At 47.8% G+C, this 21,726-nt stretch overlaps 1 protein-coding gene across 2 annotated transcripts in view; it reads right to left on the bottom strand.

The window, feature by feature from the left end:
• Nucleotides 1-42: 42 nt before the first annotated feature.
• Nucleotides 43-21,726, bottom strand: part of MDM1 (Mdm1 nuclear protein) — a 155,326-nt gene continuing 133,642 nt past the window's right edge. For both annotated transcript variants that reach the window (XM_075344829.1, XM_075344830.1), the window contains one exon: nucleotides 43-3,187. In XM_075344829.1, coding sequence (XP_075200944.1) covers nucleotides 3,078-3,187 — 110 coding nt within the window. In that variant the 3' untranslated portion in view covers nucleotides 43-3,077. The remainder of the gene's footprint in view (nucleotides 3,188-21,726) is intronic.

The raw sequence follows: 21,726 nt of genomic DNA, 5'->3' as shown, positions 1-21,726 counted from the left end.
AGTACAATTCAGTCAAGTTGATTTTACAACGCTAACATACGGTAATATGGTTTAGAAAAGAATGTCAGATAAATAAAATAAAAAAAAGCTGCAGACATCATATTATAAGCTTCTGTCCTTGTATTTAGGAAAAAAAAGTATTTAATTAGCAGAAACATTCATTTCTTTTTTTACTTTGGCTTTAAGAAAGACTACATTTATTTAAATAAGATTTTTTATTAGTTTCATTATGGCTTGTGGCCACATATGGTTTTCTAAAGAAACACAGCATTCATGTATTCTAAGTATGAGTTGATATTTACAGGTAAACATCCAATAAATTGGTAGATCAATGTAACTATCAAGTCTTAGGGGATGTTTTTTTTTCCCCACAATGAACATGAAAGGACAAAATGCACTCCACAAAATGACAAATACCATGTAGAATTATATATTAGAAAAATTCTATTAAAAACATATAAAACATTGATCACACATATAAAAATTAAATTGTTCAACGACAAATATATATCACCGAAAAACTATTTTTTTTTATTAACAATTCACACCCATATAGAACTTCCATCTTTAGTACGTAAATACATATCATTGTAATAAATCGTTCTAGCTTGAAAACACATTCAAGGAATTACATTGAAGGTGCCACTCATACAGCAGGATCTAAACCAACCAATAGTTTACATTCAGTAACTGTGCTAAATCCCATCTCAATGCTGGTATTTCGACCACTGAAGTCAGCCATACATATAACAAACAAAAAGTTCAACCAACTGCACTGTATAGTTATGTCAACTCCGCTCGAAAAATGCACACTCGTCTAAGCTTTCTTGTTATTTCTTTGTGTAAAGGAGAATTTGAGCTGTCTTACAGCAGCTTATTTCCTACTGAAATAAAGAGTTGCTAATAGCCAACATGCCTCGCCCTGATAGCCTAGACATCTGCCATCAAGGTCATGCTCCACACTTGAGAATTTATGCCACCCCATGATAAAAGTGCATGGACTGCTCCACACAAGTTCTTCACAGTGGGAGACAGAAACATCTTTAACAGTGACTTATGATGATTAGACAGCTCTAGCCAAATAGTTATAATAAAGTTGACAGTTCAGCTTTCTTCATTGTATTCTTATAATCTATTATCTTATTTAGTAGAATATGGAGGGCACTATAATCACAATCTCCTGAGAGGAGGCATGGTACTGGACTTAACTACCCATGCGGCATTGATGTATCATAAAATTTATAGTAGAAAATAGAGTTGAAAAAAAGTTAAATCTGAAATTCAATATGGATTCGGAAAAGACATGGGACTGAACTGCACATGATATGCGTAAATATGATATACGTAGAGGTCTATAGTGGTACACAGTTAGCAGTTAGATGAAGGGTGCAGTGATGGAAAGAAAAAAAAAAAAGCTGGAGTGCTTCTTTACATAAAGGACATCATCATCATTAAAGAGAATATGTCAGCAGGTTTTTGCTACCTCAAAGAATAGCATGATGTAGGCAAAGAGGGGCTGCAGCCATTCTGACACAGTGAAAGATTTATTTTTGCATATGCCGCAGCTTTGAGAGCTGTCCCCGCCCACACAGGCTCTCTGTGTACATTTCCATAAAAAGAAGCTGCTAATCACAGAAGGGGCAGAGTCAGACTACAGCTCACAGCTCCTCAGACTCAGTAATGAGAAAGATAAGAGGCTTAAACTAACATTGCAGGTAAACAAAAACAGACTATGAAATAAGAGATGACTGGCTGTAAACGTCAAGTTAACTCTTGCAGCATGCTGGCTTCAGATTATATAGCAAAACCCTCCTGACAGAGTCCCTTTAATGAATAATATAATTTTAAATTTCTGATGGGCTTTAAAACAGAAGAATTAGAGGCAAATTAACAGCAGGATTTTGAAGGCTTTTTTTTTTTTTTTAATGGTGTGAGTATATGGCTCCACCACAGGTTTTATAAATTTCTGTACTAAGCATGTTCTCCTCATCCAGCATTCATTTTGGTTGTATGGCGCCCGCTCATGTCACACTATGAGAATGTGTTTCCTATTTAATTTTGTGAGATTTATTATGTGCTTGATATGTGATATAGCTCATTTTCTTTATAATTGTTTTATCGTAGTTTCACAAATTACAACATAGGAAAGAAAAGTACCTATGCTAACAAAAGGGTATGGGACAATGAGCAATAAAGACAAATTGGTAGTTAACATTTTTATGAACTGCCTTTGGCAAAATGTCGGTATCTGATATGTGTGAGAAGGAAGTCACTTTAACAATGTAAGTCTATGTAGTGTCAGATTGAGGATTCATAGGCTTACATTATAAGCCGGTAAGTCGGAATTGTCATTACTTGACCCAGAAGAGGACCAGAGGAGTGCTGGAAACCAGGGAAGACTGTGATTGGTGAGTATATAAATATGACTACACTACATCCAAATTCACACAGGTTTAATTAATCAATAAATGTTTGAATGGGAGTGCTTTTTTAATGGGTCACAGCATGAAGATTCAAGACACTTGCCCAAGTAAATTGCCACTGTGGATACCTAAAACACAGCAATCACACACAACGTATGGTCGCATGCAAGATGATAAAGGGTATAATGGAAATAAAGTGATCTGTAGGTGCAAAGTTTAAATTGTTCACAGGTTAAATAAATAAATGGCTGCCCCTTTCACCCACAAAGACAGATGGATGTGTTCAGTATCTTTATCACTGGCTAATTTAAAGAACTTTGAAATACTTTTTTAATATAGTGTATGTATTTTGTAGGTTGTTAAATCATTTAGCCTTAAAGAACCTGGAAATGGCTATGCTTTAACCTTCTTAGATATAATCGTCACCTGAAATTTCTTGCACAAAAGACAGCACATTTGAAAAACTTAAAAATAAGATAAAAAATATCACATGAGAATTGCAGCATATTGACAGATAGAAATATAAAAATATATATTGGAATAAAAATCAACATTTAAATATTAAAATACAGAAAACATTAGAAAAATGTATTTCATATCTGTCCCGACTGCTGTTAGAAAAAATGTATACAACATTCAGCAGCTGACATGCTGTCATTTCTTTCCCCAGAAGTCCTCCTTTCTTTTCTGTGCACGCTCCAATACTTCAGATGCCAGAGAACTTGAGGCAGCTGACCTTGCAGAGATTTGAGAAAGTCGGTCATCTGTGAAATGAATAATATTGCTGTCAAAACCCAGTGCTAAAAAGTAATAGAAATGCTTATAAGTATAGTGCATGTTTGAGAGTGTTTGTGCTATGATATTGTGAACAGCTGGTGGATGGAAACTTCATACAATGGTAGAGGTATCTGCTTCTAGGGTCATATACACAACCGTAATATATATACAAAAGTGGAAAAATTGTTACTACCCTTCTATTAAAGTAAGAAAAACCCACAATGGTCACTGAAATAACTTGAAACTGGAAAGAAAAAATAATTTAATAAATATAAAGTAATGAATATCAGACATTGCTTTTGAATTGTGGTTCAACAAAAAAACCCAACCTAATGAAACCTTGAAATAAATTGATGGTACCTTAACTTAATTTTGTGTTGAACAACCTTTCGAGGGAATCACTGCAAACAATTTCTGTAAATGAGACTTCTGAACCTGTCCACAGGTATTTTGGACCTCTCCTCCAAACTCCTCCAGTTGTCTCAGGTTTGAAGGGTTGCCATCTACAGACGGCATGTTTCAGCTCCTTCCACATATGTTCAATAGTATTTACTTCAAGGCCCATAGAAGGCCACTTCACAGTAGTCTGATGCTTTGCTCCTAGCCATTATTGGATGCTTTTAGTTGTGTATTTTAGGATATTATATGGTTGGAGAACCCATGATCTGAAATTCTAATCAAACTTTTTGGCACCAAGTTTGGCTCCAGAATGACTTGATAATCTTGAGATTTCATTGTACCCTGAACAGATTCAACAAACAAATTTTTTCATGCAATTTTCTCTTTGTTTTTTTTTCTAGTCTTAAGGCTGCAATTCACATGCTTAATGTTGCATGTTTAATGAACATTGTTTCAGCTCAGGTTTTTTGTGTTTTTTGTATGTTATCTTGCTTTTTTGCAATACTGAGACTGAACAACTAATTGCGTCTCACTTCACTGTGTATTTAATCTGGGACACAGCTGACCACTTGCCACCATTCATATTGGAGTTTGACATGACACAAGTCAGGTATTGATAATGTTTTTAACTTCAGTAGGTTAGGGACTGTCTCAGATGGGTACACCTTGACGAGGTGAGACAGTGTATACATTTTTGCAAAAAGGTAAAAAGCTAAGTACCCTGTTATTAAGCACTTGCAATTTATTTATTTATAGTCAGGGTATTTTTCATGCAATTTTCTCTTTGTTTTTTTTTCTAGTCTTAAGGCTGCAATTCACATGCTTAATGTTGCATGTTTACTGAACATTGTTTCAGCTCAGGTTTTTTGTGTTTTTTGTATGTTATCTTGCTTTTTTGCAAGTTGGGGGCGCAGCCCTCCTAATACTGAGACTGAACAACTAATTGCGTCTCACTTCACTGTGTATTTAATCTGGGACACAGCTGACCACTTGCCACCATTCATATTGGAGTTTGACATGACACAAGTCAGGTATTGATAATGTTTTTAACTTCAGTAGGTTAGGGACTGTCTCAGATGGGTACACCTTGACGAGGTGAGACAGCTTTTTACCTTTTTGCAAAAATGTATACACTAAGTACCCTGTTATTAAGCACTTGCAATTTATTTATTTATAGTCAGGGTATTTTTCATGCAATTTTCTCTTTGGTTTTTTTTCTAGTCTTAAGGCTGCAATTCACATGCTTAATGTTGCATGTTTACTGAACATTGTTTCAGCTCAGGTTTTTTGTGTTTTTTTACTTTTAGATCTGTGAACATATAGCTGATGTGACTTGCCAAAAAGCTGTAGTTTTGTCTCAGGACATTCTCCCAGAAGCTTTGTGGCTTGTCAATTTGCAATATGCATTTTGGAAAATTCCTGTCTTTTTTATGATTTGCTTTCAACATTGATTTCCTCTTTGGTTGTCTTTCATGACGTCCACGTTAGCCAAGACAACAAAGGATGGTACGACTGGACACTGATGTAATTTGATCTCGGAGTTTACGTCTAATCTCTTTGGAAGTTGTCCTTACTTAAGGCCACGTCTCACTAAGCGACATCGCAAGCGACATCGCTGCTGAGTCACGGTTTTGGTGACGCAAGAGCGATCTTGCTAGCGATGTCGCTGTGTGTGACACCCAGCAACGACCTGGCCCCTGCTGTGAGGTCGCCGGTCGTTGCTGAATGTCCTGGACCATTTTCTTCAAAGGCGATGTCCTGCTGGGCAGGACGCATCGCTATGTTTGACACTGTGTGACAGGGTCCCAATGACAGCAGAGATCGTTATACAGGACGCTACTGCGACCTGTATCGTTACTGAGTCATTGATAAGGTCTGACTGTGTGATATCTCACCAGCGACCTCCAAGCGACTTACCAGCGATCCTTATCAGGTCGCATCGTTTTCGGGATCGCTGGTAAGTCGCTAAATGTGATGGGGGCTTTAGCCTATGTATTATCTGTCTTTTTAATTAGTCATCAATTTTCCTATTGCGGCCATGTCCAAGGAGATTGGCAACAATTTCTCAGTCCTTACATTTCTGAGTAATATGTGAAACTGTAGTACATCAAGCTGTTTGGATATGGTTTTATAGAGTTTACCTTTAACATATTTGTCTAAAATTTTCTTTCTAATTTCCTGAGAAAGTTCTTTCCTTAGCTTTCTTTGGTCCATGTTCAGTGTGGTCCAAACCAAGACACCAAACAGCACAGTGACTACCTTTTGATCCCTTAAAAAGGCAAACTGGCTAATCACAAGCTTGTAGATACCTACAATGCTAATTACAGAACACACCTTAGTTTCATATGTCCCTAAGATCAAATTATTTTTCATCTTTTCTAGGTGTACTGTGATATTGTATTAGTTTTTTTTTCTGTGGAACCACAATTTAAATGCAATATTTGATTGTCATTAGTTGAGATTCAGTACATTTAAAATGACTTTTATCAGTTTCAAGTTACGTATTTCAGTGACCATTGCAGATTTCTCTTACTTTCACAGATGGCTACCAACAATTTTGTCCATCTTCAACTGAGCCATATTAGGGTTGCTACAGTCATAAGTATAACTTTACTGTCAAATTCTAAGTAAGACAGAAAAATCAGTTCTGCGAACTGCAATACTCAACATATATACAAGGAGGAAGCTTACAGAATGTTACTCCTTAAACTAGTTGTCCAGGCTTATCACGAAAATCTGCAGTCACTGAGCATGCACTGTGAGGATTCTCTTGTACCAGAGGAGAGACAGAGCAGTCTTGCAACCGTAAGTATGAGATATGCACATTTGGTGGTCATATGACTGATCGGTCTTGGAGAATCTTCACAGCACGCACTGAATGACTGCAGGCTTTTGTGATAGGCCTGGACAATCCCTTTAAGGAGGCAGACCATTTTTTTCTTCCCCTTCTTCAAACAGCTATATTGTTATGTTTTTCTTTCTTTATCAATGTATGAGGGCTTGTTTTTTTGCAGAACATGTTACAGTTTAGAATGACACCATTCATTTTACCACTGTTTCAGGGGTTTCATTTTTTATATCATTCACTACGTAGTAAAAGAAGGGAATTTTGTTTACTTACCGTAAATTCCTTTTCTTCAAGCTCCTATTGGGAGACTCAGACAATTGGGTGTATAGCTACTGCCTCCGGAGGCCACACAAAGTATTACACTTTAAAAAGTGTAACCCCTCCCCTCTGCCTATACACCCTCCCGTGCATCACGGGCCCATCAGTTTTGGTGCCAAAGCAGGAAGGAGGAAACTATATAAATTGGTCTAAGGTAAATTCAATCCGAAGGATGTTCGGAGAACTGAAACCATGAACCAAAAGAACAATTCAACATGAACAACATGTGGACACAAAAGAACAACAGCCCGAAGGGAACAGGGGCGGGTGCTGGGTCTCCCAATAGGAGCTAGAAGAAAAGGAATTTACGGTAAGTAAACAAAATTCCCTTCTTCTTTGTCGCTCCATTGGGAGACCCAGACAATTGGGATGTCCAAAAGCAGTCCCTGGGTGCGTAAAAGAATACCTTGATAAAAAGAGCCGAAAAACGGCCCCCTCTTACAGGTGGGCAACCGCCGCCTGAAGGACTCGCCTACCTAGGCTGGCCTCTGCCGCAGCATAGGCATGCACCTGATAGTGTTTCGTGAAAGTGTGCAGACTCGACCAGGTAGCCACCTGACACACCTGCTGAGCCGTAGCCTGGTGCCGCAATGCCCAGGATGTACCTACGGTTCTGGTAGAATGGGCTTTCAGCCCTAAAGGAATCGGAAGTCCATAAGAGCGGTAGGCTTCAAGAATCAGTTCCTTGATCCACCGAGCCAAGGTTGACTTGGAAGCCTGCGACCCCTTACGCTGGCCAGCGACAAGGACAAAGAGCGCATCAGAACGGCGCAGGGGCGCCGTGCGCGAAATGTAGAGCCGGAGTGCTCTCACGAGATCTAACAAGTGCAAATCCTTTTCACATTGGTGAACTGGATGAGGGTCAAAAGAAGGTAAGGAGATATCCTGATTGAGATGAAAATGAGATACCACCTTAGGTAGAAATTCCGAGACCGGACGCAGAACCACCTTATCCTGGTGAAACACCAGGAAGGGGGCTTTGCATGACAGTGCTGCTAGCTCAGACACTCTCCGAAGTGATGTGACTGCCACTAGGAAGGCCACCTTCTGCGAAAGGCGTGATAGAGATAACCCTGAGGACGCTAAGAGCCAGGACTCAATGGCCACACAGTTAGGTTGAGGGCCGCAGAATTCAGATGGAAAAATGGCCCTTGAGACAGCATGTCTGGTCGGTCTGGGAGTGCCCACGGTTGACCCACCGTGAGGTGCCACATACCCGGGTACCACGACCTCCTCGGCCAGTCCGGAGCAACGAGGATGGCGCGGCGGCAGACGGACCTGATCTTGCGTAAAACTCTGTGCAGCAGTGCCGGAGGAGGAAATACATAAGGCAGTCGAAACTGCGACCAGTCCTGAACTAATGCGTCCGCCGCCAGCGCTCTGTGCTGGTGGTTGATGTACGCGACGCCGTGGCGTTGTCCGACTGTATTCGGATCTGCCTGCCCTCCAGCCACCTCTGGAACGCCTTTAGGGCTAGATACCCTGCCCTCATCTCCAGAACATTGATCTGAAGGGAGGACTCTGTCGGAGTCCAGGCTCTCTGAGCCCTGTGGTGGAGGAAGACCGCTCCCCACCCTGACAGACTCGCGTCCGTCGTGACCACCGCCCAGGATGGGGGCCGGACGGATTTTCCCTTCGACAAAGAAGTGGGAAGAAGCCACCACTGAGGAGAGGTTTTGGCTGCCAGTGAAAGAGAGACGTTTCTGTCTAGGGACGTCGACCTCCTGTCCCATTTGCGGAGAATGTCCCATTGAGTTGGACGCAGATGAAACTGCGCAAAGGGAACTGTCTCCATTGCTGCCACCATCTTCCCTAGGAAGTGCATGAGACGTCTCAAGGGGTGTGACTGGACCCGAATGAGAGAGTGCACCCCTGTCTGCAGCGAACGCTGTTTGTCCAGCGTAAGCTTCACTATCGCTGAGAGAGTATGAAACTCCATCCCGAGGTAAGTCAGTGATTGGGTCGGTGTCAATTTTGAGTTTGGGAAATTGATGATCCACCCGAACCTCTGGAGAGTCTCCAGAGCAATGGTCAGGAAGTGTTGACATGCCACCCGGGAGGATGCCTTGACAAGGAGATCGCCTAAGTAAGAGATCACCGAGTGGCCCTGAGAGTGTAGGACCGCCACCACTGATGCCGTCACCTTGGTGAAGACCCGTGGGGCCGTCGCCAGGCCGAAAGACAGTGCCACGAACTGAAGGTGTTCGTCGGAGATGGTGAAACGCAGGAAGCGTTGATGCTCTGGTGCAATCGGCACATGGAGATAAGCATCCCTGATGTCGATAGATGCTAGGAAGTCTCCTTGGGACATCGAGACGATGACAGAGCGGAGAGATTCCATCCGGAACCGTCTGGTTCTGACGTGTCCGCTGAGCAGTTTGAGGTCCAGAACGGGACGGAATGATCCGTCCTTTTTTGGCACCCCGAACAAGTTGGAGTAAACACCGCGACCACGTTCTTGAAGGGGAACAGGGATCACAACTCCTTCAGAGTGTTCGCCGCCTGAAAAAGTGCATCGGCTCGCTCGTGGGGCGGAGATGATCTGAAGAAACGAGTCGGAGGACGAGAACTGAGCTCTATCCTGTAACCGTGAGACAGAATGTCTCTCACCCATCGGTCTTGGACATGTGGCTCCCAGGCGTCGCAAAAGCGGGAGAGCCTGCCACCGACCGAGGATGCGGATTGGTGATGCCGAAAGTCATGAGGAGGCCGCCTTGGAGGCGGTTCCTCCGGCGGTCTTTGTAGGACGTGACTTAGAGCGCCATGCAGAAGAGTCCTTCTGGCCCTTCTCTGACCTGTTGGACGTGGAGGAACGGGACTTGGCTGAGGGCCGAAAGGACCGAAACCTCGATTGTATTTTTCGTTGCTGAGGTCTCTTTGGTTTGGACTGGGGTAAGGACGAGTCCTTTCCCTTGGATTGTTTAATAATTTCGTCCAATTGCTCGCCAAACAAACGGTCGCCAGAAAATGGCAAACCGGTTAAGAACTTCTTGGAAGCAGAGTCTGCCTTCCATTCGCGTAGCCACATGGCCCTGCGGACTGCCACCGAATTGGCGGATGCTACCGCTGTACGGCTCGCAGAGTCCAGGACAGCGTTCATGGCGTAGGACGAGAAGGCTGACGCCTGAGAAGTCAAAGACACAACTTGCGGAGCAGAGGTACGTGTGACCGCATTAATCTCAGACAGACAGGCTGAGATAGCTTGGAGTGCCCACACGGCTGCAAAGGCCGGAGCAAAAGACGCGCCTATGGCTTCATAGATGGATTTCATCAGGAGCTCTATTTGCCTGTCAGTGGCATCCTTGAGCGATGAACCATCTGCCACTAATACTACGGATCTAGCCGCCAGTCTGGAGACTGGAGGATCCACCTTGGGACACTGATCCCAACCCTTAACTACGTCAGGGGGGAAAGGGTAATGTCATTAAGGCGCTTAGTAAAGCGCTTGTCCGTAAATGCTCCGTGCTCCTGGACAGCATCCCTGAAGTTAGAGTGATCGAAAAAAGCACTCCGGGTACGTTTGGGAAACCGAAACTGGTGTTTCTCTTACTGTGAAGCCGACTCCTCTATAGGTGGAGTTGGGGGAGAAGGACTAGCACCTGGTAGATGGACGTTATAAGGTCATTTACTATGGCGTCCCCTTCAGGTGTATCCAGAATGAGAGCAACGTCAGGATCAGAGCCCTGAGCTGCGACCTCCGCTTCATCCTCCAGAGAGTCCTCATGCTGAGACCCCGAACCGCGTGATGAAGTCGGGGAAGGTTCCCAGCAAGCCCGCTTAGCCTGTCTGAGGCTGCGGTCCGTGTCGGAGTTCTCACCGTGGGATCTGGGTGCCACCCCAGGAGCCCTTTGCTGTACCGACCGAGAGGGGCCTGAGGGCGATGAACTCACAGTGCCCTAGCCCTGTGTTACCGGTCTGGACTGCCAAGCTTCTAGTATCTTAGCCGACCATCTGTCCATAGACTGAGCCATGGAATGTGAGGCGACTCAGAGAGTTTCTCAGTCAAAATGTAAACTCTGTCCCTTCCATCTGTGCAGTGGAAACCGGCGGTACCACCTGAGCCGAGGGTCCCACCAGTGCCGGAGGCTCCGGCTGAGTGAGTGCCACAGGGGCCGAGCATTGTCACAATGAGGGTAGGTGGAACCTGCAGGTAACATAGCCGCACAAGAGGTACAGGTTGCAAAATAAGCCTGTGCCTTGGCCCCCTTGCTTTCTGCGGACGACATGCTGTTGTCTCCTCTTAGAGATATAGCCAAAAGCAAATAATGCTGCCGAATAGAGAAAATGTATACAAAATATATATATATATATATATATATATATATATATATATATATATATATATATATATATATATATATATATACATACACACTTCTGTACCCAAGGGGGGCCAGCACCTGACAACTGGTGTGGCTTACCAACCGCCCCAAGCGGTGGTGCGTCCACCAGATTCCCTGCCTGGGACTCCCAGAGCTGCAGAGCTCATTCTGAAATCCTCCACCGGCAGAAGAGATTATAACAATGGCTGCCAGCGTTCTGAGGGGAGGAGGGACCCACAGTGCTCAGTGAGGGGGGAGGAGGATACCAAAGCATGCTCCAGCCCTCACTGCCGACGTCCAGTCGGCCGTCCCGCCCCCACCCCTGACTGGCAGGCCCGGGGGCGGGAGTACATGGTACTAGGCCGCAAAAGCCGGGGACTAAAGTTAAAAGCGCGGCCGGCCAACAGGCGCGGTCGGCGCGGTAGTCCCGGCTCACAAACCCCACAGCAGCCGCTGCGGCGTCTGTAACACCGACGCTGCCTGCACCGTCCCTAATGGGACACAGAGTACCTCATGGATGCAGGGCCCTGTCCCTGATGATATCCAGCCTCCTGTCTGTCAGGTTCCCCCAGGGGCTGCGGAGGGAGCCCGGTCCCAGTGAACGGCGACCGGTTAGGATCCCACTACTCCCAGAACTGCGGAGCTCGTTCTGAAATCCCCCACCGGCAGCAGTGATTATAACAATGGCTGCCAGCGTTCTGAGGGGAGGATGGAGCCGTGGGCGTGCCTAATAAAGTGCGGGAAACTAGTGCCCCACAGTGCTCAGTGAGGGGGGAGGAGGATACCAAAGTATGCTCCAGCCCTCACTGCCGACGTCCAGTCGGCCGTCCTGCCCTTACCCCTGACTGGCAGGCCCGGGGGCGAGAGTATATGGTACTAGGCCGTAAAAGCCGGGGACTAAAGTTAAAAACGCGGCCGGCAAACAAGCGCGGTCGGCGCGGTAGTCCCGGTCTCACAAACCACACAGGAGCCGCTGCGGCGTCTGCAACACAGGCGCTGCATGCCCCGTCCCTCAGGGGACACAGAGTACCTTATGGATGCAGGGCCCTGTCCCTGATGATATCCAGGCTCCTGTCCGTCAGATTCCCCCAGGGGCTGCGGATGGAGCTCGGTCCCAGTGAATGGTGACCGGTTAGGATCCCACTTCTCCCAGAGCCTCTAAGGGATGGGGAAGGAAAACGGCATGTGGGCTCCAGCCTCTGTACCCGCAATGGATACCTCAACCTTAACAGCACCGCCGACTTAGTGGGGTGAGAAGGGAGCATGCCGGGGGCCCCGTGGGGGTCCTCTTTTCTTCCATCCGATATAATCAGCAGCTGCTGCTGACTAAAATGTGGAGCTTGTTTGCATGTGTGCCTCCTTCAACACAAAGCTAAAAACTGATGGGCCCGTGATGCACGGGAGGGTGTATAGGCAGAGGGGAGGGGTTACACTTTTTAAAGTGTAATACTTTGTGTGGCCTCCGGAGGCAGTAGCTATACACCCAATTGTCTGGGTCTCCCAATGGAGTGACAAAGAAAACACCAGGCAACATGATTCACCATGTCAGTATGATTACAGCGATACTAAATTTGTAAATTTTATTTTATTTAGTGCCTTAAAAAATTCCGAAATGTCTATAAATGAAAAAAAAAAAAAATAATTGTTTTGTGTTGCCATTTTACAAAACTGATAACATTTTTTTTTTCCCCATTGATGTAGTTGTATGAGGCCTTTTTTGCTTGCAACATTTTGATAGCTTTTATTGTTATTCATTGTTGGGAGATGTAGGGACCAAAAAACGGCAATTTGGCATTTTATTTGCTTTCCTTTAAAATGTTTTCCTGATGTTTTGATAAATTAGACACTACCGTACTTGGCAAAGAAGGGAATTTTGTTTACTTACCGTAAATTCCTTTTCTTCTAGCTCCAATTGGGAGACCCAGACAATTGGGTGTATAGCTTCTGCCTCCGGAGGCCACACAAAGTATTACACTTAAAAGTGTAAGCCCCTCCCCTCTGCCTATACACCCCCCCGTGCATCACGGGCTCCTCAGTTTTGGTGCAAAAGCAGGAAGGAGGAAACATATAAATTGGTCTAAGGTAAATTCAATCCGAAGGATGTTCAGAGAACTGAAAACCATGAACCCAGAACAGTTCAACATGAACAACATGTGTACACAAAAGAACAACAGCCCGAAGGGAACAGGGGCGGGTGCTGGGTCTCCCAATTGGAGCTAGAAGAAAAGGAATTTACGGTAAGTAAACAAAATTCCCTTCTTCTTTGTCGCTCCATTGGGAGACCCAGACAATTGGGACGTCCAAAAGCAGTCCCTGGGTGGGTAAAAGAATACCTCGGTAAAAGAGCCGTAAAACGGCCCCTTCCTACAGGTGGGCAACCGCCGCCTGAAGGACTCGCCTACCTAGGCTGGCATCTGCCGAAGCGTAGGTATGCACCTGATAGTGTTTCGTGAAAGTGTGCAGACTCGACCAGGTAGCCGCCTGACACACCTGCTGAGCCGTAGCCTGGTGCCGCAATGCCCAGGACGCACCCACGGCTCTGGTAGAATGGGCTTTCAGCCCTGAAGGAACCGGAAGCCCAGAAGAACGGTAGGCTTCAAGAATTGGTTCCTTGATCCACCGAGCCAAGGTTGACTTGGAAGCCTGCGACCCTTTACGCTGGCCAGCGACAAGGACAAAGAGCGCATCCGAGCGGCGCAGGGGCGCCGTGCGAGACACGTAGAGTCTGAGTGCTCTCACAAGATCTAACAAGTGCAAATCCTTTTCACATTGGTGAACTGGATGAGGGCAAAAAGAAGGTAAGGAGATATCTTGATTGAGATGAAAAGGGGATACCACCTTAGGGAGAAAATCCGGAACCGGACGCAGAACCACCTTGTCCTGGTGAAACACCAGGAAGGGGGCTTTGCATGACAGTGCAGCTAGCTCAGACACTCTCCGAAGTGATGTGACTGCCACTAGGAAGACCACCTTCTGCGAGAGACGTGATAGAGAAATATCTCTCATTGGCTCGAAAGGTGGTTTCTGAAGAGCCGTTAGCACCCTGTTCAGATCCCAGGGTTCTAGCGGACGCTTGTAAGGAGGGACTATGTGGCAAACCCCCTGCAGGAACGTGCGTACCTGCGGGAGTCTGGCTAGACGCTTTTGAAAAAACACAGAGAGCGCCGAGACTTGTCCCTTAAGAGAGCCGAGAGACAAACCCTTTTCCATTCCGGATTGAAGGAATGACAGAAAAGTGGGCAAGGCAAATGGCCAGGGAGTAAAACCCTGATCAGAGCACCAGGATAAGAAGATCCTCCACGTCCTTTGGTAGATCTTGGCTGACGTTGGTTTCCTGGCCTGTCTCATAGTGGCAATGACCTCTTGAGATAACCCTGAAGACGCTAGGATCCAGGACTCAATGGCCACACAGTCAGGTTGAGGGCCGCAGAATTCAGATGGAAAAATGGCCCTTGAGACAGCAAGTCTGGTCGGTCTGGAAGTGCCCACGGTTGACCCACCGTGAGATGCCACAGATCCGGGTACCACGACCTCCTCGGCCAGTCTGGGGCGATGAGGATGGTGCGGCGGCAGTCGGACCTGATCTTGCGTAACACTCTGGGCAGCATTGCCAGAGGAGGAAATACATAAGGCAGTCGAAACTGCGACCAATCCTGAACTAATGCGTCTGCTGCCAGCGCTTTGTGATCTTGAGACCGTGCCATGAATGCCGAGACCTTGTTGTTGTGCCGGGACGCCATTAGGTCGACGTCCGGCTTCCCCCAGCGGCAACAGATCTCTTGAAACACGTCCGGGTGAAGAGACCATTCCCCTGTGTCCATACCCTGGCGACTGAGAAAGTCTGCTTCCCAGTTTTCTACGCCCGGGATGTGAACTGCGGAGATGGTGGATGCTGTGGCTTCCACCCACAGCAGAATCCGGCGAACTTCCTGGAAGGCTTGCCGACTGCGTGTGCCGCCTTGGTGGTTGATGTATGCCACCGCCGTGGCGTTGTCCGACTGAATTCGGATCTGCCTGCCTTCCAGCCACGGCTGGAACGCTTTTAGGGCTAGATACACTGCCCTTATCTCCAGAACATTGATCTGAAGGGAGGACTCTGGCTGAGTCCAGGTACCATGAGCTCTGTGGTGGAGGAAGACCGCTCCCCACCCTGACAGACTCGCGTCCGTCGTGACCACAGCCCAGGATGGGGGCAGGAATGATTTCCCCTTCGACAAAGAAGTAGGGAGAAGCCACCACTGAAGGGAGGCCTTGGCTGCCCGAGAAAGGGAGACGTTCCTGTCGAGGGACGTCGACTTCCTGTCCCATTTGCGGAGACTGTCCCATTGAAGTGGACGCAGATGAAACTGCGCAAATGGAACTGCCTCCATTGCTGCCACCATCTTCCCTAGGAAGTGCATGAGGCGCCTCAAGGGGTGCGACTGGGCTCGAAGGAGAGATTGCACCCCTGTCCGTAGTGAACGCTGCTTGTCCAGCGGAAGTTTCACTATCGCTTGGAGAGTATGAAACTCCATCCCGAGATATGTCAGCGATTGGGTCGGTGTCAATTTTGACTTTGGGAAATTGATGATCCACACGAATCTCTGGAGAGTCTCCAGAGCAATGTTCAGGCTGTGTTGGCATGCCACCCGAGAGGGGGCCTTGACAAGAAGATCGTCTAAGTAAGGGATCACCGAGTGTCCCTGAGAGTGTAGGACTGCTACCACTGTTGCCATGACCTTGGTGAAGACCCGTGGGGCTGTCGCCAGGCCGAAAGGCAGTGCCACGAACTGAAGGTGTTTGTCCCCGATGGCGAAACGCAGGAAGCGCTGATGCTCTGGTGCAATTGGCACGTGGAGATAAGCATCCCCGATGTCGATTGATGCTAGGAAGTCTCCTTGGGACATCGAGGCAATGACGGAGCGGAGAGATTCCATCCGGAACCGCCTGGTTTTCACGTGTCTGTTGAGCAGTTTGAGGTCCAGAACGGGACGGAAAGATTCGTCCTTTTTTGGCACCACAAACAAGTTGGAGTAAAAACCGTGACCCCATTGCTGAAGGGGAACAGGGATAACCACTCCTTCTGCTTTAAGAGTGCTCACTGCCTGAAGAAGAGCCTCGGCTCGCTTCGGGGGGCGGAGATGTTCTGAAGAAACGAGTCGGAGGACGAGAACTGAACTCTATCCTGTAACCGTGAGACAGAATGTTTCTCACCCATCGGTCTTGGACATGTGGCAACCAGGCGTCGCAAAAGCGGGAGAGCCTGCCACCGACCGAGGATGCGGTTTGGGGAGACCGAAAGTCATGAGGAGGCCGCTTTGGGGGCGGTTCCTCCGGCGGTCTTTTTAGGACGTGACTTAGACCGCCATGAATCAGAGTTCCTCTGACCCTTCTGTGGCCTGTTGGACGAGGAGAATTGAGACCTGGCTGAGGGCCGAAAGGACCGAAACCTCGATTGTACCTTCCGTTGTTGCGGTCTGTTTGGTTTGGACTGGGGTAAGGACGAGTCCTTTCCCTTGGATTGTTTAATGATTTCATCCAATTGCTCGCCAAACAGGCGGTCGCCAGAAAATGGCAAACCGGTTAAAAACTTTTTGGAAGCAGAGTCTGCCTTCCATTCACGTAGCCACATGGCCCTGCGGACTGCCACTGAATTGGCGGATGCTACCGCCGTACGGCTCGCAGAGTCCAGGACAGCATTCATGGCGTAGGACGCAAACGCCTACGCCTGAGAGATTAAGGACACAACCTGCGGAGTAGCGGCACGTGTGACTGCATTAATCTCAGACTGACAAGCTGAGATAGCTTGGAGTGCCCATACGGCTGCAAATGCCGGAGCAAAGGACGCGCCGATAGCCTCATAGATGGATTTCATCAGGAGCTCTATCTGCCTGTCAGTGGCATCCTTGAGTGATGCACCATCTGCCACTGCAACTATGGATCTGGCCGCCAGTCTGGAGACTGGAGGATCCACCTTAGGACACTGAGCCCAACCCTTGACTACGTCAGGGGGGAAGGGATAACGTGTGTCATTAAGGCGCTTAGTAAAGCGCTTATCCGGAAAAGCTCGGTGTTTCTGGACTGTATCTCTGAAGTCGGAGTGATCAAGAAATGCACTCCGTGTACGTTTGGGGAACCTAAAATGGAATTTCTCCTGCTGAGAAGCTGACTCCTCAATCGGAGGGGCTGGAGGAGAAAGGTCTAACACCTGATTGATGGACGCTATAAGGTCGTTTACTATGGCGTCCCCTTCAGGCGTATCAAGGTTGAGAGCGGCGTCAGGATCAGAGCCCTGATCTGCCACCTCCGCTTCATCCTCCAGAGAGTCCTCATGCTGAGACCCTGAACAGTGTGATGAAGTCGAGGGAAGCTCCCAGCGAGCCCGCTTAGTCGGTCTGGGACTGCGGTCCGTGTCGGAGTCCTCACCGTGGGACCTATGAGTCGACCCAGGAGCACTCTGCTGTGCCGAGCGAGGGGGGGCTGGGAGCAATGATTCAACAGTGCCCGGGGCCTGTGTTACCGGTCTGGACTGCAAAGCTTCTAGTATCTTAGCAGACCATCGATCCATAGACTCAGAAAGTTTGTCAGCGAATACTGCAAACTCTGTCCCTGTCACCTGGACAGTGGTAGCCGGTGGTTCCACCTGGGCCGAGGGTCCCCCCAGTGGCTGAGACTCCGGCTGAGTGAGTGTCACAGGGGCTGAGCATTGCACACAATGAGGGTAGGTGGAACCTGCAGGTAGCATTGCCGCACATGAGGTACAGGTTGCAAAGTAAGCCTGTGCCTTGGCACCCTTGCTTTTTGCGGACGACATGCTGTTGTCTTCTCTTAGCGAATCAGAGAGGGTATATAGCCAAAAGCAAATAGTGCGGCCGTACAGAATAAATGTATACAATATAAGCATATAAATATACACTTCGGCACCCAGGGGGGCCAGCACCTAGTAACAGGTGCGGCTTACCGACCGCCCTTAGCGGTTGTGTGACCACCAGATTCCCTGCCTGGGCCTCCCAGAGCTGTGGAGCTCGGCTCTGAAGTTCTCCAGCGTCAGACGTGCTGATAGGAATGGCTGCCAGCGTTCTGAGAGGAGGAGGGAGCCGTGGGCGTGCCTCAGAAAGTGCGGGAATCTGGTGCCCCACGGTGCTCAGTGAGGGGGGAGGAGAATACTAAGTATGCTCCAGCGCTCAGCGCTGACGTCCAGTGCAGCGTCCCGCCCTTACCCCTGACTGGCAGGCCCGGGGGCGGGAATATGCGGTACTAGGCCGCAAAAGCCGGGGACTATAGTTATAAGCGCGGCCGGCAAACAAGCGCGGTCAGCGCGGTAGTCCCGGCGCACAAACACACCCAGCAGCTGCTGCAGCGTCCATTACACAGGCGCTCTATGCGCCGTCCCCAAGGGGACACAGAGTACCTCAGAGTAGCAGGGCCCTGTCCCTGATGATACCCGGCTCCTGTCCAGCAGATTCCCCCAGGGGCTGCGGAGGGAGCACGGTCCCAGTGCCTGGTGACCTGTTAGGATCCCACTTCACCCAGAGCCCCTAAGGGATGGGGAAGGAAAACAGCATGTGGCTCCAGCCTTTGTACCCGCAATGGGTACCTCAACCTTAACAACACCGCCGACCAGAGTGGGGTGAGAAGGGAGCATGCCGGGGGCCCTGTTATGGGCCCTCTTTTCTTCCATCCGATATAGTCAGCAGCTGCTGCTGACTAAATTGTGGAGCTTGCATGGAAGTGTGCCTCCTTCAACACAAAGCATAAAAACTGAGGAGCCCGTGATGCACGGGGGGTGTATAGGCAGAGGGGAGGGGCTTACACTTTTAAGTGTAATACTTTGTGTGGCCTCCGGAGGCAGAAGCTATACACCCAATTGTCTGGGTCTCCCAATGGAGCGACAAAGAAATCGAATTTTTTTTATTTTTAAAATTTGAAAAGAGTGTTGATTGCTATATTTTTTCTTAGTATATATGTACATTTTTCTTTACCTTACACTGCATTTTTTAAGTGACCATAGGGGACTTGAATGTTTGAACTATATAATGCAAAACTTCAGAATTGCCGTACATAGTGAAAATCATATTCTGATTTGAAGCTTAGCCTCTGACTGTACTTCACAAGAGCCCCAAGATGGCAGCAAAGGGGGTCATCTGCAAGCTCACACCTACCACTGCAACCCATCAGCAACACATTCATTCAGAGGGGAGGCCAGCGAGAGTCCAAACGGATGCACCACTTGGATTGTTCGACTTAGATGCTGTTATCAGAGATGGACATTGGCATTTAAAGAGGACCTGTCTTCAGGTCAAAAGTGCAATTTCATGCTCCTGTTTTATTCCTGTAATGTCTCCTTGGTAAAAAATCATACAAATTATCACAAAATAAAAAGTCCCATATATCTCGAACCATAATTTTGAAAATGTCGGCAAGAGAATATGACTGAGAGAATGTTGTTTGGTTGCTTAGACAACTATGAGGACTCAGATAAAACCACCATGAACATCCAACCATGTCTCTCGCCAACACCTGAAAGTCTGAATTTGTTCTTTAACCCCATGGTCATTTTCGATTTTTGTGCATTTGTTTTTTCCTCCCCTATTTCCAAAGCCATATCTTTTTTATTTTTCCGTCAATATAGCAGTATGAGTGTCGCGGGCGGGGAGGGGACGCTGCGCTCACCCACTGCTCGGGTCCTGCTGCTGCTCGCTCGGTGGCTCGAGCGGTGGGCCGGATCCCAGGGACTCGAGCGGCGCTCCTCGCCCGTGAGTGAAAGGGGGGTGGTTTGGTTTAGGGATATTGTCCGTGACGCCACCCACGGTTGTGGTGAGGTTGTGACACCACCGCTGCTCTGGACGGGGATCCTGGGAGCGATGACAGGGAGCAGCTTGGATGTTGGTTCTCCCCTCCGTGGGTAGGGGGGTTGGTTGTCCCGGGGCCCGGTGAGGGAGGGATGGCAGGCGGGCTACGGGGCCTGGTGAGGTGCAGGGTCGCGGGGTGGCAGCGCTGTGCCGCACGGCACGGTGGTACTCACTCAGCCAATGATGAATGCAAAGTCTCCGGTAAAACAAACGGCTGGATGGACGGGTCCCACAGACGGCTGCGGTAGCTCTCCCGGTAGGTTGGTGGTGACTGCCTTTCCCTGCACCTGTGTTGTGTTCATGGTTCCAATGGCTTCCCACCGGTAACCCGCTCCCCAGCTTGGATGGATGCAGAGGGAGCCCCTTTTGCCCGCAGGCTCTGGCCCTGGGAACTGTAGCCTTGGCGGTGACTGAATTTCCTTTCACGGTTTGAGCTGTTGCCTTCAATCGGGTCTTGACTGCTGGGAAACCCCGGAGGTTCCCTTCGCTAACGGATTTGACCGGTTTTACGGAGACTCCTAGCCTGGTCGGGGTCCGTAAGCCCTGCCGAATGGTGCTGGCTTCTCTTTGCTCCCCGATCCGGTACCGGCGGGCCACCGCCCGTCCCCGGTCTTTACGGTTCACTTCAATCAGCCTCTCCTGCAGACGGTCACCACCGTCTGCCAACCTTGCTGTATGTGCCCGGGCCACGCACCCGGACACGGTCAGTCTCCTCTACTGACACTCCACTTCACTCTCAAAACTCAACTGTTTTCCCTTCCTTTTCCTGCCTCCAGGACTGTGAACTCCTCGGTGGGCGGGGCCAACCGCCTGGCCCACCCCCTGGTGTGGACATCAGCCCCTGGAGGGAGGCAACAAGGATTTGTGTTTGACTTCGGTGTGCCTAGCCGGGGTGTGGGGTGTGTTGTTGTAGTACCTGTGACGTCCTGGCTTGTCCAGGGCGCCACATGAGCGTTTGTGTTTTGCGGGAATAGTTGTACTTTTGAATGACACAATTCAATTTACCAGTGTACTGGAAAATGGGAGAAAAATTCCAAGTGTGCTGAAATTGCAAAGAAAGTGCAATTCCCTAATTTTATTTTATTTACGATATGATAAAACCTCACCAGGCAGTATGATTCTCCACGTCAGAACGAATACGTAGATAACAAACATGTATATTTGTTTTTTTTTCTTATTTAAATGGTGAAAAAAAAATTCAGACGTTTGTAGAAAAAAAAAAATTGCTTTTGGAGCCATTTTCTGAGACCCATAAAGATTTTATTTTTCGGGATCTGGGGCTACGTGATGGCTTATTCTTTGCACTTTGAGCTTATGTTTCTACTGATACCATTTCTGGCTAGATATAATGTTTTGATCGCCTCTTGTTGTATTTTATTGCAATGTTGCAGTGGCCAAAAAATGTAATTGTGGCGTTTTGAATTTTATTGCTACACTATTTATTGAATGGATCCATTTATTTCATATTTTGATATAATGGACAATTTTGAGCACACACCATACCAAATATGGGGCGGGGGTTTGTTATGAAGGGGTTAATATATAAAACTTTATTTTTACTGTTAATTGATGATCGGCGAACCTGGACAGTGAAATTTGGGATCCATAGCAATACCTTAGCACCTGCGCACCAACCCCGAACACCGAGTTCTCAGGGTAACTTTGGGTAAGTATTCAGGTTTGACCACCCAGATAATTGAAAGAAAAAAAAGGGAAAAAGAAAGAAAATAGGGAATACAGTAGGAGCATTATACTTGCAAGTCTCTCACTTGGCTGTAACACTACGTCTGGGGCCACTCATTACCCTC

Source organism: Anomaloglossus baeobatrachus, chromosome 4 (genome assembly GCF_048569485.1).
Source record: "Anomaloglossus baeobatrachus isolate aAnoBae1 chromosome 4, aAnoBae1.hap1, whole genome shotgun sequence".
Taxonomy (NCBI): domain Eukaryota; kingdom Metazoa; phylum Chordata; class Amphibia; order Anura; family Aromobatidae; genus Anomaloglossus; species Anomaloglossus baeobatrachus.
This window is presented reverse-complemented; position numbering and strand designations above follow the sequence as displayed.